This window comes from Pelobates fuscus, chromosome 1 (assembly GCF_036172605.1).
Source record: "Pelobates fuscus isolate aPelFus1 chromosome 1, aPelFus1.pri, whole genome shotgun sequence".
In the NCBI taxonomy this organism is placed as follows: Eukaryota; Metazoa; Chordata; class Amphibia; order Anura; family Pelobatidae; genus Pelobates; species Pelobates fuscus.
Genome location: NC_086317.1, coordinates 58,367,318 through 58,387,383, shown reverse-complemented (window position 1 = coordinate 58,387,383; position 20,066 = coordinate 58,367,318). Strand labels below are relative to the sequence as shown.

Below are 20,066 nucleotides of genomic sequence, written 5' to 3'. Positions count from 1 at the left end.
TTTGGTTGCAATCCATAATACAGATAACATTGATTCACAACAATATTTTTTTCCAAAGTACAAACTGAAGATTGTTTTCTACTTTGGTATTTTGTCCAAGATGTAGTGAGTTGTTTGTCACTTTACTATTTCTCTCTCAATGCTGCTTACCTCTACACCTGCAACATCACGGAGTGGACATGGCCTCCTTTGTGATGGTTTAATTCAATGCTCCTCATAGAGCAGGACCTAAACCACATTCACAGCGTGCGCCGCACATGCATTCAAACTTTCGCAAAGGAAAACATTGAGTCAATGCTTTTCTACAGAGATGTCCATGTCATGTGAACACATTTTACTTAGTCAGTGCAGTGGAAGCACTTACGCAGTGCTTTCTGCATGGTCATTTTGTCTTGAGGAGGTCTGCCAGCCTGGCTTACATGTTCCTTCATTGGTGGAGTCTGTCCAATTTTCTTGATGGGCCTGCCCATTGTGGACATCAACAGAGGCACCAGAAGTGCTACTGACAAAGCTCCACGCAGGACCTGCTCACTCACAACTTCATTTCCTATGTCCCAATATTGGGAACTATGAAATACTTACCACCAATGACTCTATCCTGGCACTTGTGTGTGGAATGTGGACAATGGAAAGGGGGATTGGAAAACAGATATTTACCAGATATTCTACTTATTGGGGAGTCTCAAAGTACTTAGTAGGGAAAGAATGATAGGGAATTAAGGGAACAATTACTAATAGAGCACGTTTTGCACCTACACATCTAGTTAATAGATACTAGTGCCTCCTATTCCCTATATATCCACAGCCCATAGCTCATTGAATGAACTAATAAGGGGGAGAGGGGGCATTGTGTAGAGACTCCTCAGTAATAGGTGGTGCTAAACCCTTGTATCAATTACATAATTTGACATGTACATTGCTGTACCCTTGAAGTTATATAGGGAGAAAAATGCAGTACTAATGATAAACTGGCCTTTAATGGTGGTAAAAGAACAGGGGCAGAATTGTGATGTACCCTGATAGGATCCTAATTCAGGAGAATTTTGATAGGGACACCTTTTTGAGTTCTTCAGTTTGGATGATATTGACAATATCACAAGGATTGATGGGTCTTAATTACCATGAGTAGTTCTTTTTTACCAAATGCTCTAAAGCAATTTTGACATATTAAATATTTAAATAGCATTTCCTAAATTCTCTTGCGACATTAGGTTTGTTTGGATAGCATATGTTTCTAGCAGACCTTAGATTATTGTCTTTTGACTGGCCTCTTCCAGTGGTAAGGTCATGGGCCTGTCTAGCTGTTAAAGGACTACATCCCCATCAATTTTAGGAACATCTCTCATTAGATAAGGCTGATGGGAGTTTTAGTCCAAACGCAAATGGATAATACAAGGTTACATGTACTTGTCATTTATCACAAACTTCAATCTAAATATCCATTAGCTTTCAAAAGCAAACATTGTTTGAGAATGCGTAACTCTGATATAGAAATACTAAGCACAACTCATTTTATAATAAATGCATGTTCCTTAAATTGCAGCTACCACTGTAACATTTTATTAACAAACAAACTTGGATTTATTTGACAGGAAATACATGATTTGCACGGATATGCTAAAGAAATTTCCATATAGCAAGTCTGGATATTTGTAAATAATATAACACAGTAAAATATTGGGAGTTAAAAATAAACCCACATTATCATTTTAGATAACATAACATGTCCTATTTTTAAAAATATACACAAACTAACCCTGCCTGCCTATCCTAATGAATTAATTTACTATATTGTATTAAAAAAAATATAGTATAGAGAAAACATAACACATCTTCCGGCTAATTATCTGTTTAACTCTTTCTTATTAGGTTTATGAAAGTGGATAATAAAATTTAAAAAGGACTCTATAAGAATGGAATTAGAGGGGCAGTCTAAGTACGATAAATAATACAGCTTACTGTAGTTGTTATGGTGCAAAAAAGACTTGAGTTTTCACGCCGGATTTATTACAAACTGTTTTCAAGCATTCTCTCTGCACCTAAAGCCCAGCCCATCTACTGAAAATCACTAATGGGGAAGTTTCATATTCAACACTATGTGTCCAAGGCTGTATGACCTTGGATGGACTATGGTACCAGGAGTGTCCTGTGCCACTCCATTGAAAGAAGCCAAACCATTTTAAAACAGTTTGACTCCAATTGTCCACTCCTCCCCTCCTCCACTTCTTCTGATGGAGAACCAGAAGTTTTCAAGCAGGATCTTCGGTCTCCTGAGCTAATCCCTGTAGTGCAAGGCTAGCTCATTGGCTCACCGGGTTTTCTGCAGTACTGGATGTGAGGAGTGTATTTCATGCTGCATTTTAAGTGAGAATAAAGTGTGAATAAAGTAATTTTACTGCATGTACAGAGTGAAGCCAGTCCCAGCTATTTTCTTGAAATCTATGGTGGGGGGTGGGTATCTGCGAAAGTAACACTAACACTATCTTGATTGCTTGCAGAATGTCATTGACCATCCTTTTCTCCCCAATGTTATACGTATCTAATAATTTCCCTAGATTTCCTATATTTTCATAATTATATAAAGGATTAATATTTACATAGTACTAACCAAGGGGGAAAAAAAACCTTTGTAGGAACTATATTTATACAGTGTTTTCTTGTTATAACCAGCTGGATTACTTCCAAATTCCGTATTTATGACAACATCAACAGCAATGCTCCCACCTAATCATCATTACGAAAAGTGACACTGTGAGGCTTACCCTGCTACCGCCATATCTGCTGTAATAAATAGCCTCCTGGGGTAACAAACAAACATTTTATTTTGAAGATAACAACGTGCATCAAAACCTTTGAAGTTTGCAGATAGCTTAAACCATAATTTCCTCTGTGTTTCTGACCAGGTCATGTTTCTTTGTATAATTATTTCGCATTTGTTTTTCTACAGGTGACAATATTACCGCATATATTTTAAAACTAAAAATAACTTAGGACAAGATGCCAACGGTCATAAAATTGACGGCATATTCGGAGAGAAAAACAAATGAAAAAATATAAATTCTGCAATGGCAGAACTTACATGAATGGATACCTACTGTTATGCATTTTGATAAAAACTATGAAATATCATTACGATGTTAGATGTGACAATACCTAAGCTTAGATAAGTTAAAACAGTTTTTTTGTTTTTGTTTTAGGAGACTGAGAAAGTCTGTGGAAATGGGTTTCCATCTTGTAATTCAACACCGGAGATTAAGTGGGAAATTTTACTTGACAGTACCTGAGCCCTCTGGCTCTCTGACCTACATTCAACCCAATAAAATTAAAATTATATTATGGAGCTGTCACGGTAATCCTGCACATTTGTTTTCCTCATAGCTGCAGCTCGCTGTTTAAAAAGACACATGGATTCACATTAGGAATCGGATCTATTATCTCAATTTCATATCTTTCATGCCCACCTACGTTTTTTTTTTCCCCTTTGACACAGAACATTTACCTTTTTGCCAAAAATACAAATCTAAGCAGATGTTCCAAAGAGAGTGGTTATCCCTTTGCCAAAATCAAACTGTCCCACAATCTCATTCTAATAAATCTGCCCTATTCTATTATGCTATTCAATGTACTTTCTCCAAAAACAATATAATGGCCCTTTCTATAAAAAAGACAAAACCCTAGATATGGATTATGTAGATTAGCCATAAGTGCCAGTAAAACAAAATATGCTTTCCTGGCACATGACTGTATTCGACCATCAATGCACATTAACATGGATTTGGAGACAATATCAGGTGTCATATTTAACCCTATGATAAAGGACCGTGCAGCCCACGAGAAAGAACAAGACTGTACTCATTGTTTCTCTATAAAATAAAGCAAAAATGCATTTATATATAAAAAAAAAGCCAAATCCAGGATATTCTATAGATTTTATTCTGCGGTTAATTAATTGTGATGAGTTACGTTAGGTTTAAAGAATAACTGGAAAGTAAGGGAATTGGAATTGTACGGGAAAGTAAGGCAATAACAACGGAACCTTTCAGTGGAAGGCAAATGTAATTACAGTTTTTAGACAATAACCGTACAGGATGTGTTTTAAAGAGGAACTGTTACTTTTTCCCTCAATGTTTTTAGCACAATCTGATAGCTACCTAAAAACAAGCTATGGTAGGGGCGGAGCCGGATAGCCGACTGAGACAGTCGCACGGTGCTGAAGCTCATCAGAGAAATTATGATATACAGCCTACAGTTGGACTTAACTGCTCTCTGCTTACAACCCTGGGCAGCACCCTGCTGAATGCTCAGCATCTTTCTGCCTGATGCCGGTGGACACAGCCCATGGTAAGCTTTCCTATGGCCTGTAACCATACTCAAGGATGTGGAGCTGGCTGATCCCCAGGTTTGAATTTGAGTTTGCTGGCTTTGAGCCCTGTTACCCGACCTTTGGACTGGTGGGGGATATCCGGTCCCCACTGGACTAGGCCTAGCATTCAAGATGGCCACCCCACTAGGGCCTAAAGCCATGTGCATCTCCTCACGGCCACCCACATATGTGAACCCACTACAAATGGCCTACAATTGCAAATGTGCAGAATTTTGGAAGAGGGCCTGCTTTGAGGAACTACCTTCACTTCTAGGGGCCAAGTTATCGCACCCCAGAGCCATTCTGTTGGCTGACACTGCATGCAGTAGTACTCCCAGCAAGTCCTCAGAGTGGCACCATGGAGGAGTATGCTTAAGAGGCTGCTGCGATGGGTGACTAAATCTAACAGCTCTCACCTTCAAACCTGCACTTATTCAGCCCGATCACAGGTGGACGAGCATCTTCACTCCCAATACAGCCTGCTGGGTGCAGGGGTGTGCATATATGGGGGCGCAGGGCTGTGGGACTGCGTATACGTGTTCCATCTCAAAAAATCATGATGCATAGCCTAGACAATTGGGCTCAGTTGAGGGGTCACATCAGAGTGGCTGACAGCGTCTGAAGCTGGGACTCTCCCTCTTCAGGCATCAGCTGAGGGGCCCGTGAACTTTATGTGCAACTTAGCTGCTCTGCTGAAGTTCTCTCAGTGCACGATGTTCCACATATCAATGTTATTGTATGGTCTTGATGTGCCTTAATTGTTCATCTTTAGTTTTATTGCAATCTTTGATTGCCCAGTGATACTTTACTTTTGCTCCTACCTATGGTTCTACCCTATGACTTTTCTCAATCCTTCTCTGTTTAACATGATATAACGGTGTTCCTGATGTTTTTCACTACTAAAAATATGTGCAACCTGCTATTAGTCTGAAGTACACAGAATATCGTTGTATTCTTGTTCTTGATGCTGACCTTTGTGCACATATTCATGCTAAATCACTGCACTTCAAAAATATACAATAAAAAAAAATATATAAAAAATAAGATATCGTATTAGGTTGTGCTATTTTTTATTTTAGCCTACATGCTTTGCCAGTCAATGCAGGGTAAAGTATGCAGATTAACTCTTTGGTCATTTCTCCATTATATGATGGAGAGTACAGGCTTGGGCATTGTAACGGATCACCTGGCACCCCGACTGGGTACCTCCGTTGATGGATGCTCCTAGCGCTTCTTGAGGATTCCAAGCACTCTAGCCGTCACCACAACCACCGCAGAACGAACCTCTCTTCCTTCCAGAGCGAAGCAGGAACAAGCTCTTACAAGAGCTTAGGAGTGATTATAGCAAGGGAATATGCAGAGCATAGCAATCCCTTGTAGCAGATTTCCCCAATAAGAGACAGGACTCCAAATTGAGGGTGAAGTAGAACTGACTAAAACTTTATTTTACTTGGGACTAGCCCATTTGGTCATTACATTAACATTACTGTGAAAACTCAATAAAATTACAAACAGTCAAATCGTAGAAGGCAACATTCAGTGACTTATTATAACATAATTACATATTTATAAATAGGTGGGGAAGACCATAATTAACACAAATGTCTCTCCTGCATGCAGAATTAGCGATATGCAAATCTACCCGAATATGCAAATTACCAGTCTTGCTATTCAGGTAGTGCATATTACTGTTGCTACCAACAGAGGGCACTACACAAGCTCCATAGCCAAATCCACCTAGATGGTAGCAATCCTCAGCAGTACAGGAGAGCAGGCAATACATCCCAGGGGCCATAGTCACATGGCAGGAGGCTGGCAATCAGTCTTCTCCAATGCCCAGTGGCAAGGCTGGTACCGCCACAGGCATTAGGCATCATGGCCGAGGCAAGATGACGCAACATGAAAGTGTAATGGAGGTAAATAGTTTTTTTAAATTATCTTTTTAACTTTGCACTGCTAGTTGTAATCAACCCACTGAAATAGTGTTTACTGTCTGAGGTGAATGAACAAGGAACAGTCACTGCTCTGGAGGTCTGCTTTAAAAGCACTTTAGTGTTTAATTGTATCCCAAAACTAACTGCAAAAAAACAATAGGGGAACCAAATGGCCTCTGTAGGGAAGACTGGAAAACAATCAAGGCACAGAGTTCAGTTTGGGGTTTTCTCACACTTCACGGATTAAACACTTTCATCTACTATAAAACCATTGTATTCAATATGATGAGGTCAATAAATATGACTGCTACTCTGTATTAACTTACTAATAAACATTTAATGAAATATCCCTGTGGTAGGGATGCTGATAGGGACTGTCTGCTAGTGAGCGGATAAGATATATATAGATAGATAGATAGATAGATAGATAGATAGATAGATAGATATATAGATGTATATATATATATCTATACATAAGATATGAACTACATAATAAGCAACCTTTTATAAAACAGAGATATTTTAGAAAATCATATACTGGTAAGTAACGGATTTGAAATATTCTAGAGTTGCATTCTAGAGATTTTTTTTTTCCATACAGAAAAATACGAAAATATGAGATTTCAGTTTAAACAAAATAACTGTTACAGTAAAATTCATGTATTTCAAAATTTACATATCAGTTCAAGAAATGGTAAGTGTACCTTTCAAATTGTAATTCCATAACTAAATTGATATATTGATTTTGGACACGTAAAAAAAAAGGCTCTCCTAATAAATTCTACTGGGAAGAGAACTTGAGAGTTCTTAAGACAAGTTTGAAAAACAGCTCCTTCAAATAATTGCTGGTACCTGTCATCTCATTATTAGTATCAGATTACAGTAAAATCTCCAACTGCTGGATATGATTTCCTGGCAAAACTTCAGAGAATTCAAGATATTTCAGAAACTGGAAAAGCACAATGAAGCAGCAACAAATACCCCTGTCTAATTGTACCTTCTCCAAATCATGTTACAGCAATATAACAAAGTAATCCGTATTACAGATGTGTGCATGTGTGCTATATGTCTTTTTTTTTTTGTATAGATTTATAATGGACATGCACATTTTGGACTAAGCTTAATCTTAAATCAGTTTTTTAAGATGTCATCCGGCTTCCGCCTGTCCCAATGTTGTCCCAGGTCATCCCTTGTTCTCCACCTTTTCTGTGCCATACGCTGCTATCACCTACTGTTCTTTGTTGCCCCATGTCATTCTGCTCACTTTTGTCCCATGCTGTCCTTTATTGTCACCTGCTGTCTCACTGCTCTTACCTGCTGTCCCTTACGATATATCCTCCGATGATAGACTTGCTCCCAGCACTTGATGTTTGTCCCTGACTTTGATAGTTTCTTCACTAGCTGTTTGTGTTTCATTTGTATATTTTGTTCTTCTAGTACAAGATTTTGCCATAGTAATTTAATAAAATATGTTTTGCATCAATAATAAGCAGTTGAGTTAAGGAGTGAAATATATTTGGGAGATTTATTGAAGAAAACAGGTGCTATTCTGGGTGCAAAGTGCTAAATATTGAGAGACATTCTATAAGTTTTCATGGTGATTGCATCCTATTTAGCCCTGTGCCCCAGAATAGCACTGTAACCCTGATACATCTTCCCTGTTGTATGTGTGGATTACTAATAAATCAATCACCACCACCAAAGATCTACGATTGCTGCCAAACACCAGGGACCCACACCAATGCCAGGGGATCTGCAAGTGCTGTTACCATCTTAAGCTAAGTTTGTATTTGTTTTTTTAATATTTTTTTATTCTTAACTTTTCAAAGTTATAATGACAGTTTTGTAACTGCTAATTGACAAAGTGCAGCTAAAGGGCAATAGTGATCTCTTGCTAATACTGAAAATCAGCACATCTGAGTAGTGCAGTTATCTCTATGCCAAAGAATAAGGCAAAGTAAAAATAGTATTCCATATAAAAGACATGAGGCTGTGGTATTTAGCAGATTAAAATATAGTGGCCATGGGAGGAAATAGGTTTGGCATCAGTGCTTTTAATGAAGGCTGCCCAAGCCTTAAGGAATGCATTGACTCTAGGTACAGGGCCGTCTTTAACAAGGGGCAAACTGGGCAGCTGCCCCGGGCCCTGTTGCTCCTGGGGGGCCCAAAGCAGCTGCCCTGTGGGCCCCCTGCCCGCAGCCAGGTCTGAACAGCCCACGGGATACTAAGAAATAGTGGGCTGCTGCAGGTGAGGTAATCAAGGGCCCCCGGCCCTTTAAGAGAGCTCCAGACCGGGCCTCTGTCTTCCTGCCTGCTGGGAGGAAGTGTTGTGAGGTCACTTCCTCCCAATTAACTGAGTGCCGCTGGGGAGGAGGAGGCATACAGGGAGAGAAGGTGACCAAGAGAGAAGGTACAGACCAAGAAGAAGAAGACTCCCATCAATCTGAGCCATCCAGCTCCCACTGGACTCCAGGGAAGCCACACTTCTGTAAAGGTAAGGAGGGTGGCTAAACTATGTAAATTGATATGTGTGTGTGTGTGTGTGTGTGTATCTGACTGTGTGTGTATCTGACTGTATGTATGTGTGTGTGTGTGTGTGTGTGTGTGTGTGTGTATCTGACTGTGTGTGTGTGTGTGTGTGTATGTGTATCTGACTGTATGTGTGTATGTGTATCTGACTGTGTGTGTGTGTGTGTGTGTGTATATATATATCTGACTGTGCGTGTGTGTGTATCTGACTCTGTGTGTGTGTGTATCTGACTCTGTGTGTATCTGACTGTATGTGTGTGTGTGAGTATCTGACTGTATATGTGTATATCTGACTGTGTGTGTATATCTGACTGTGTGTGTGTGTGTGTGTGTATCTGACTGTATGTTTGTATATCTGACTGTGTGTGTGTATATTTGACTGTATGTGTGTATATTTGACTGTGTGTGTGTGACTGTGTGTGTGTGTGTATCTGACTGTATGTTTGTATATCTGACTGTGTGTGTGTGTGTGTTCTGACTGTGTGTGTGTATATTTGACTGTATGTGTGTATATTTGACTGTATGTGTGTGTCTGACTGTGTGTATATCTGTGTGTGTGTATATCTAACTATGTGTGTGTGTGTGTCTCACTGTGTGTGTATGTATCTCAGTGTTTGTGTATCTCACTGTGTGTGTGTATCTGACTGTGTGTGTATGTGTATCTGACTGTATGTGTGTATGTGTATATCTGACTGTGTGTGTCTGACTGTTTGTGTGTCTGACTGTGTGTGTGTGTGTGTATCTCACTGTGTGTGTGTGTCTCACTGTGTGTGTGTGTCTCACTGTGTGTGTGTGTGTGTGGGGGGGTGTGTATCTCACTGTGGGTGTGTGTATCTCACTGTGTTTGTGTCAGTGTTTGTGTGTATATGCGTGTGGAAATGCATACATCCCATCTAACATTGCACACAAATACATTCCGGGGGAGGGGGGGAGGCGGGGGGGGCAGGAAAGAGGGGGTGGCGGGGGGGGGGGGGCAGGGGGCGGCGGGGGGGGGGGGGCAGGAGGGCAGGATCCAGGGGGCCCAAGCAAATGCATGCCCAGGGTCCAATCAATGTTAAAGACGGCCCTGTCTAGGTATTATGGGTAATGACTGGCACATGGTTTGGCATAGCTGCCAGCATTTCAAGGATGGATAGTCTGCTTTGTGCACTAAAATAAGACCCTTGTCTTGTAGAATTCCAGAGCATTTAACCAACATAAACTAATTTAAAAAAAAAAAAAAGTTTTATTCAATATTAACTCTCAAATGTCAAGATAGTAAAGCACATTTCACTGGAGGTTTGTGTACAATGGGTTCTAATTTCAATTTAAAGCGGCACTGTCACTCTCCTACCCCCCCCCCCCCCTCCATTCCCCTAAAAATGAAAAAAATCTTTATGAAATACTCATATTGACTGTGTTAGAACTTCACTGAAATTCCAACCCTGTGGAGGGACTACTTTGTCTCTATATATTTCCTTTGCCCTACTTTCTTAGTCTCTGGGCCAAGTCAGCTGCAGGGAATTGACTGTCTGTGGAGGATGCCACAGTCTTGCGGGATCCTCCATAGACCTCAATGCTGTCCTCTCTCACGTGCGCAAGAGTACCACAGTCACGTCGGTGCCATCTGAAGAGGACCCTCTAGAACAAGATGACTGCACCCACAAGAGACAGGTTCAGGTAAGTAAATCTCACCTTTACCTGCCTACCCATCCAGCGGTGATGTCACAGTCGATGATCTTTTTCAAATTTGTCAAAGTACTCAGACAGTGATAGTGCCACTTCAAAATCCAAATATTGGAACAGCATTTCTCAAGAACGAGAAAAAAAAACTAGGGATGTCCTTTGAAACTGAAGACAGTTGTAATGTATAGTTTCATTATATACAATATCCATTTGTTAATTGTATTTAAAATTGAAAAATCTTAAAAACCCAAATATTTTAGTTCTCTAGATAATTATTTTAAGAGCAATTTTCAGAACTTCTACTCTTCCTGAAGGTTGCTGAGTGCTGATTGCTTAAATAAACCATCCACGAGATATTAAATGGTCTTTAAAATCATACTTCACGACAGACTATACAGCATTGTGGATTTAAATGAAAGGTCAAGTCATTTTTTTAAATAAAAAAAAACCAAACAAACATGAATTGCTATGAGGATTTCGGTCTATAATTTTCAGGGCAGATCTGAGAAGAACTGTGTATAGTATCAGCGACTATCTCTCTCTAGACCAGATTTCCAGATGACACTGGACTACAAATTCCATAATTCCATATCCTGCAATCTGCCACGTTGCCCTAGACAGTCCATGATAGCTTTCATAAAATAAATTAATATGAACAGACTGGCTTTACTTAGCTTCCTATTAGTATACAGGTATGGCTACATTTTCTTAAAAAAACCAAACGAAATACAAATTTCTATCTTTTTATAGCTCTTAAAGTATTGCATAAAGAATTGCATAAAAATAAAATCTGCATGAAATACTTAAACTGACTGTTTTGGAATTTCAAACAAACAGACAAAACATACACTAAGATCAAGTAGGGACAAATATAATAAACCATTAAACGTAAATACATATTCACTGGTCAAATGCAATTTTCATTTTATTTTAGCTTTCTTCTTTACAACAATGTATTATACTTTTCTATTTCTCTTTTCTGCTACGTTTACCAAAGTAGAACAGTTCTATCAATTTGCCAATACTGCCCTGTACACAAAACATTCCATTTGATATATTGAGCAAGGAAAAAACAAGATAGTACATTGGAAAGAAAACCCAGAAAGATTGATTACCAGGCAGTAATGTAAAATGATAGCATATTTTGCAAATGTTCCAGCAAACTCGCTGTCGCTCAATACATTTGATATCTATTTCCTCATTATTTAGCTGTCTGCCATCAGCCTGTTTTGATAACATCCTTCAGGATACGAAATAGGAGCACATATGTGAATTGTTTGTACTCAAACCATCTTTCAAGATGGCTCTTGATTTAAGAGTATTTTTCGTCAAATGTTATCAAAACTTACACTTCCCTGTACAATTGCTCAGTATGAAAGCCTAGTACCAGCTGTCACCATTGAAATCCAAGCCCCTTATTAGGCTGCAAAAGTTTGCCAGTGGAACTAACAGGAGACTTTCAAATAACTATAAACACTCAGGCAAGTGGAAAGGAGGGGAGAATGACTGACATGACGGCAGAGCATACAGCGAACGGCCCTCAACAATGCAGTCGCTATATCCAGAAGAAAACCGTACTTATCGTAAATCCTTAGGGTGTATGGAGGATGAAATTAGAAAGATGTAAAAACATTAAAATGTAAAAGGTTAAAGAAACATCAGGGGGGATCTCTCGAAGGGATTCTAAAGGGCATACCTCAAGATATTTGTATAGGACAGTTACCAACAGACGTGTCAGTAATTAATATGATCGACTAATCTTTGGACTTTAAGGTTTAAGTTTAAATGTATCTATTGCATGATGGTATATACTGAATTCATAGCTGTAATATGTAAGAACTTGTAGAATAAAAAAATAAATAACCTTTCCATATTTTCTATCAACTAAAAGGGCAATAGTTTGAAAACATCTCTCTAGATTTTTTATTACATTTCAAAACATTAATCAAAGCAGAATATTATATCAGGTCTAGAACTATTCAGAACTATTTTATTTAGTTTAACAGTGTTTTAGGTAGAAGAATGAAAATGAATGATACACATGTGTATGTCAAGGAAAATGCATCTGTATGATGGTGTGTGTATGTACATCGGACACAAGGTCAAGTATTTAGACTGGAAGAAAGGAGATTTCATCTAAGGCAAAGAAAAGATTTTATTTTACAGTAAGAGCAATAAGGATATGTAATTCTCTGCCTGAAGAGGTGGTTTTATCAGAGTCCATACAGATGTTTAACCCCTTAAGGACCAAATTTCTGGAATAAAAGGGAATCATGACATGTCACGCATGTCATATGTCCTTAAGGGGTTAAACAGCAATTGGATAAATACTTGCAAAAACATAACATACAGGGATATAATTTCTAATTAGTGGGGTAATAGCTGCTTGATCCAAGGAGACATCTGACTGCTATTTTGGGGTCAAGAAATAATTTTTTCCTAGTTTGTTGCAAAATTGGAAGCGCTTCAGACTGGGTTTTTTGCCTTCTTTTGGATTAACAGCAAAACATATGTGAGGAAGGCTGAACTTGATGGACGCAAGTCTCTTTTCAGCTATGTAACTATGTGTGTAGATGGGATTATTAAAATATATATATGTGTGTCCGGGATTGTGTATATTTGTATTTAAAGTCAGCAACCAATGGTTTTGTAAGGGTCCCTAAACTTTCTAATTGTAGTTTTGAATATAACTGTTTACAAGCAGTCTTCATATCTAAGATTTTAATTTCCATATTTAAATGTTTCACCTATCTCAGTTTTTTTTCTGGTTCTGTACAATTTATGATTACAACTGTGTCTCTTTCCATAGCATAGATTATATGCCCACCAAGTGGATTTATTTAGAGAAAAATAAAACAAATTCAATCTCATTATTATCATTATTTTTGAGTTTATCTAAACATGTAAAGTGTTTGTGTCCATTGAAAGTGTTTTCTCTGTCAAGATCTATTACCTAACTATAGATTATTTTCCATCCTTAACATGGATTACCTGTTGTTTCACTAATATGAATAGAAACAGATTTCTAATTATGTCTTACTATTATTTGTATAAAGGTAGTTTAGGTAGACAAACAGATGTACGGACATAAATACAATGTGGATAGACAGACATACATCACAGACCACACATTTTTCAACATCACATAAAATATTTTACCAAGAAAGATCCATTTTGATTAATTATCACACAATTTCACAAAAACCACAAGACAGCAGGTGGTCTGGTGTATAAATGCATTCATGCCAGTTGGTTTTAGAAACCATCACTGATTTCACTCCGTTCAAATGGAAAAAATATATATATAATCATGGGTAAGGAAAAAGTGTAAAAAAATATGCATTCCTTGTCTTCAGACATACATTTAGCAATTTTCAGTTTTGTAATGTCATAAGAATGTATTATATATCAATGCATTTTTTAAATTGTATTGACCTTTGCAATTCTCCATCTGCTACCCAGCATCCTCTCAGCCTTTACCCAAACACATTAGCACTTTGCAGACTTTTACCTCGGTGCAGCATGCACAAAGAGTAACAGCTGCCTGCCACCTGGAAGCAGACTGGCAATCAAATATTGGACAAATACCTGATTCTTAGTCCTCAGAGAATGCCTGAAATGTCTGTGCTTTTGGTTATCAACACTAATTGTGAGCTTGTGGAAGACTCCATTATTGTTATTAGATTGCTTGTGGATATTCTCAAATCCTAGCATGTCAGGGGAATCTCTACGGACTTGTGTGAGTACTAACGACTTGTATTACATAGCTTATATTCGTAATTCCTAACATGAAGCGTTTTGTTGTGGTCTATCCTGTGTGAGAGTCAAGTTGGATTTATGTGATACTGGTTTATTGATGCTAGGAGCAAATAAAAAGTAGCAAGCTATCTAAATATAAACCGTATGAAATAATGGGCAATCAGTGATTTCATTGCAACATTTGTAAAGCTCAAAATAAACATTCACCTCATATTATTTTCCGTATCTGGTTAAGTTTTAGTAGCTTCCAGCTAAATATTTATGCATTTCTACTCGCCAGAGATAAATTAGCACTTGTCAATTGCAGATGGGATATAGACAGGTGATAGACAGACAGATAGATAGATATATAGATAGACAGACAGACAGACAGACAGAGAGATGGATGGATGGATGGATGGATGGATGGATGGATAGATAGATAGATAGATCGATAGATCGATAGATAGACAGACAGATAGACAGACAGAGAGAGAGATAGAAAGACAGATAGATAGATAGATAGATAGATAGACAGACAGAGAGAGAGATAGAAAGACAGGTAGATAGATAGATAGATAGATAGTACAACATGGAAAAATGAGGCAGTGTTTGGGTAAAAATGATACCAATTTTTACGTGGTTTTTGGATGTCATCACAATCCCACGATGACATTATTTTTCTGTAATAAATCTTCCACTTCCATGTATTTTATATAATACCTGATGAATATTTGCCAAGATCCTGATGAAGTGACAAAGTATGCGAAACACATTGAGCTGAGCACATTCAAATTCCATACTCTATGGTGAGTCGTGGTCATTTATTTTAGATCTTGTGAATTGTTACCTTTTTAATTACTAAATAACGGATGGATCTTATTTAAGCAAAATTAAGGCAGTTTACAGACTTGTGATTACTATATGATTCTGCAGTAACTGACGCTATGACTGTCTAGCTGTTTCTAAAACCATGAACTACTACATAATATTTTTGCCATATTGTATCGGTAATATTATGCACAGTGTTCTATTTAATCAGAAACAAAGGAGGAAGTGGTATTTTGCAGCATAGAAACATAGAATGTGATGGCAGATAAGAACCATTCGGTCCATCTAATCTGCCCAAATTTAGTCCCTGGCATTATCTTATAGCTAGGATAGCCTTATGCATATCCCACGCATGCTTAAACTCCTTGACTGTGTTAACCTCTACCAATTCAGCTGGAAGGCTATTCCATGTGTCCACTACCCTCTCAGTAAAGTAATACTTCCTGATATTATTTTTAAACCTTTGTCCCTCTAATTTAATGTCCTCTTATTGTGGTAGCAATATTCTATTATATAAGTTCATGATACACTGTTAGTGGCGTTGAACAGGGAAATAGTAAGTGCAGAGAATTAGAGCACAATATTATTGCAGGGGCAATTTTATGTCACAAAGCATTACGTAAATAACTTATAAATAAGATGCCTGCATTTGTAACAAAATTAAACCTAGAACCGACACCATATCTTTGGGATCTTAAATGTGAAAGCTCTAAAAATGGAGGACACTTAGCTATTGCACGAGGCTCCTCTACACGTGCAATCTCAGCTCCATTGATCAGAACATGATGGGATGTGTAGTAAACAAAAGAGCCAGAAATAAAACGTTTGTTAGATTGCTGCAAGACAAAAATCCCCAAATCCCAATAATTCATGGAATTTCTGTAAGGAACAGAACAATACAGAATACAACAGAATCAAATATAATTGAATTTAACATAACTAATTTGTACTTCTGTAAGACTGTTAAAAGGAACACTATAGGGTCAGGAACACAAACATGTATTCCTGACCCTATAGTGTTAACATCACTATCTAGCCCCCCTGGGCTCCTCGTGCCTCCATAAATATAGTAAAAATCTTACTGTATTCAAGCCTGAAGCTGTAACTCTGCATGCTGTTAGACTCAGAAAAACAAGCAGTCTGCTGACATTATCAGAAGTCGTAGCCTGATCCAATCACAGTGCTTCCCAATAGGATTGGCTGAGACAAAGAGGCAGATCAGGGGCAGAGCCAGCATGATTCAAACACAGCCCTGGCCAATCAGCATCTCCTCATAGAGATTAATTGAATCAATGATTATCTTTGAGGAAAGTTCAGTGTCTGCATGCAGAGGGAGGAGATACTGAATGTTTGGATGCATTTTAGGCAGCCATGACCCAGGAAGGATCTCTAACAGCCATCCGAGGAGTGGTCAGTGAAGTTATCACTAGGCTGTAATGTAAACACTGCATTTTCTCTGAAAATACAGTGTTTACAGCAAAAGGCCTGATGGTAATGATTCTACTCACAAGAACAAATTCAATAAGCTGTAGTTGTTCTGGTGACAATAGTGTCCCTTTAACTTACTCTGCTACTTCTGAGTATTTCAAAGAAAAAATAAAATACTCATATTGACTGTGTTGGAATTTCATGAAATTCACTCATGAAATATCATATGAGGAAGCATGACTAGGCTTAAGAAAAACTGACAAGAGGCAGACTTTCAACAGACAACATTTGTCAATTCCCAGCGTCAATCACCTGCAACGGACATGGAAAAAGGCAACTTCTCTTGCATTGAATGAGTAGTTCTATGGAGAATTGTGCATGATCATCCATCCTCCTCTGCTTTATACTTGTGTGAGCAGAGGAAGCACCAAGAGCTGAAGAAGGTCCCCATGCAGAAGATGGCTGCGACCATGAGGGAGAGCTTCAGGCAAGTATATTTACTGTTCACTTTCCACCAGATTACCACACATCAAGCAAGCTAGTCACCTTCGGTAGTCTTTGTAACATATACAAAGACCTCAAACGTGACAGAGCTACTGCATAAATAGGCAGCTCTCACACAACCCAGACTGAGTAAGTACAGTATTTGAGTCCTCATTGTAATGGCATTATCACCATTAATTAAAGGAACTAATTACAGGACGTGAACCATGATCTGCCATTAGGACAACATGCTAAGCAACAGTTTAGATTTAAGGTAAAGTTACATAGAATGTGCAAACATTCTAAACACTAAATTTGAGCAACAGTGTCCACTTAATGTTTTATAAGAATTCATAATATCACACTTAAAAAATAAAGAAGCAAGGATATATATTTTATATGGAAGAAATAGTATTATTATTATATATGTGTAATAAGATATTTCTTCCATGGTTTCCAGCAAGCCGTGACAGCAATATACAAGTTGCATGAATTTGTTGGTTTCACACAAACCATATCCGCCCTATGGAATCTAATCAAGAGAACAGACTCATTGCCGTGCAATGTGACAAAGAAACGGTATGTAGAGAAAATTGAAAGAACCTTGAATTAAATGTAAGGCAAGTTCTAACATGTACTAAATATTTCCTAGTGTTTCTCCATGCAAGGAAAGAGGCAGAATATCAGCTTGGCTTCCCTAATCAAGTTGTAGGCCCCATGGAGCTAATATAATGAGCCAGATGAATACAAAATGCACGATTGTGTTATTAATTTGATGTCATACATTAACATTTATATAAGCAACTGTACCAAGAGAAGAAGTGCTTTTGTTTCCAAAAGTGAAGTCATGTTTAACTTTTTATATATAAAAAGTATTCTTCAAAGAATTAAATATTATATGTAGCTTTCTCATATTTCTTTGTGAATAATCAATTAGAGTGGGTTGTATGAAGGCATCTGGCTCAAACCTTATTTCTTCTGTTATATTGAGAACAGGAGGTTTGAATAATACGTTACTTGAGTACCAAAACTGATAAGCAAAGAAAACCAGGACTTCTTATTTTCGAAAGCTGTCCTCAAAATAATGTAATTTAGCAACATGAAAAATGCCAGGGATCTTTTTTTTACTAAGGTCAGGGTACAGTAGAAAAAGCATTTCCCTGGAACATGGTCACTAAACAGCGAATCGTGTTCAGTTGGCAAACGACTTGAATCTAGATTTGTTTTAAACCCAGCTGTCAAGATACAAAAAAAATGAAATAAACAGATTTAAGATATACATTGCTGTGCATTTACTATACAGCAAACTGTGACAATTATCTGAAAAAAAATCTAATTTAAACTGTTATACACCAACTATATCTACTTCTTTATATCTGTCTGTCTGTCTGTTTTTCTAACTACTAAATATACATACATGTGCACACATACCCAAAGCACCAGTGTAAAAGAAATTATTAAATGAATTTGACTTGGCAATCTAAAAATTATGTTTGGCACAATCAGTCCTATGCATTTTAATGGATTATTTATAACTTTTCTCTTATGGTATAAACTCAGATGTGGATTCTAATAGTTAAAGGTACTCTTTATTACCTTGGCAAGTGAAACCTCTTTCTTCATAACCAGCGTTGCACAAACACTTTCCAATGGGAACTAGCCACTCGCCTTCAGTACTGCAGTACATTTTAGGTGGGTCTTCTTCTCTAGAATGGTTGACACAAGAACCCCTCACTTCCACTAGAGAGTGGGAGTCCATCGGTACAGTATCTGGGAACATGGCCAAATTTTTCACAGTGAAAGGGCACTTTTTGAAATATACCCGCACGGATACTAAGGCAACACAGGCACCAACATCTTGAAAAGCCAGATATAATCCTTTCTTGCTTATAGGCCCGACTTCGCGAACCTCAGTGTTCAATTTGAGGATTCGATCTCCAAGATCCATCTGTGTAAAGCTCTCATCAGCTGCTATTGTGTCTATCTTTGTAAACTGATGTTCTCTAAACTTGACTCCATGATCCTCGTCTGACTCTAAGTAATAAAGATTGAAAGTTTCTTTACATGTGCCCAGAACAAGTGGGATGCTGTTGCAGTCTCGTAATGTAAACTTTAGCTCCACATAGATCTTCTGAGCTGAGTTGCGGGGAATCCAGTTTGTTCTAAGCCAGTTGTTTTGGTTGTGGTCCATCACATTGCATACTTGGTAAGTTCTAATAGGCGTGTAATGTTCGTCAACTCCACTGATTTCCTCCCACTGAAATTAGAAAGAAAAAAACATAAACCCTGGAATATGAATAGGGTGCCAACTTTAATGTCAAATCTATAAAGAGCACTGTTTATGTTAACTCCCCCTCCCCCCAAAAAACAACAACACAACATTTACTTCTGTAGTACTATGCAATTTTTAAATGTATAAATACATAAACATTGATACTAATTAATAAATGGGTTATGAGAATTCAAGATGAAGAGAGGCTGTTTGGAGTTCCACTCAATAGACAAAATAAGTTACAGACTTAGAATACTATTTTTATCTCTGATTATTTTATTTTTTTAAAAGCTCAGGTTTTATTTCTCAAACAATACTATTATTTATCATTGATAAAATGTATTGATGTAACTTTTAAAAAATCTGCAATGCTAGACACATTGAGAAACACATCAAAAACCTATGGGGTTCTAATTCTGGAATTGTGGAGAATTGACAAAAAAAATTGCAACTGTTATTAAAAATATCTGGACATTTACCGTCTCAGTTCATCACAATTCATAGTTTAATGAATACCCTCAGTAAAGGGAAATAAAATGATTATAGAACCATTTTTTAAAGTACTGCTGAAAAGATTATAGACTAACAGAGCTATTTACTAAGAGAGACACAAAGCAAGACAAACAGGCTAAGTTCGCATATACATGAGGCTGTTTGGGAAAGGTCTTCTGGACACAAGAGGAAATATCTGAAAGACATTGAGATATTGAGTGTTTGGTGTATTTGGAGATAATACCAGCTGATAAATGCACCAATGTGGCCAAAGAACAGTTTAAAGTCTTCTTCATATGGATTATGGGTGCACGTTTTATCACTTAATGGT

The 20,066-nt window shown here is 37.7% G+C and overlaps 1 protein-coding gene across 2 annotated transcripts in view; it reads right to left on the bottom strand.

Annotated features, from left to right (window-relative positions):
* EPHA3 (EPH receptor A3) overlaps nt 1-20,066 on the bottom strand; it is a 282,807-nt gene that overhangs the window by 171,683 nt on the left and 91,058 nt on the right. For both annotated transcript variants that reach the window (XM_063448712.1, XM_063448722.1), the window contains exon 3: nt 18,568-19,228. In XM_063448712.1, coding sequence (XP_063304782.1) covers nt 18,568-19,228 — 661 coding nt within the window. The remainder of the gene's footprint in view (nt 1-18,567; nt 19,229-20,066) is intronic.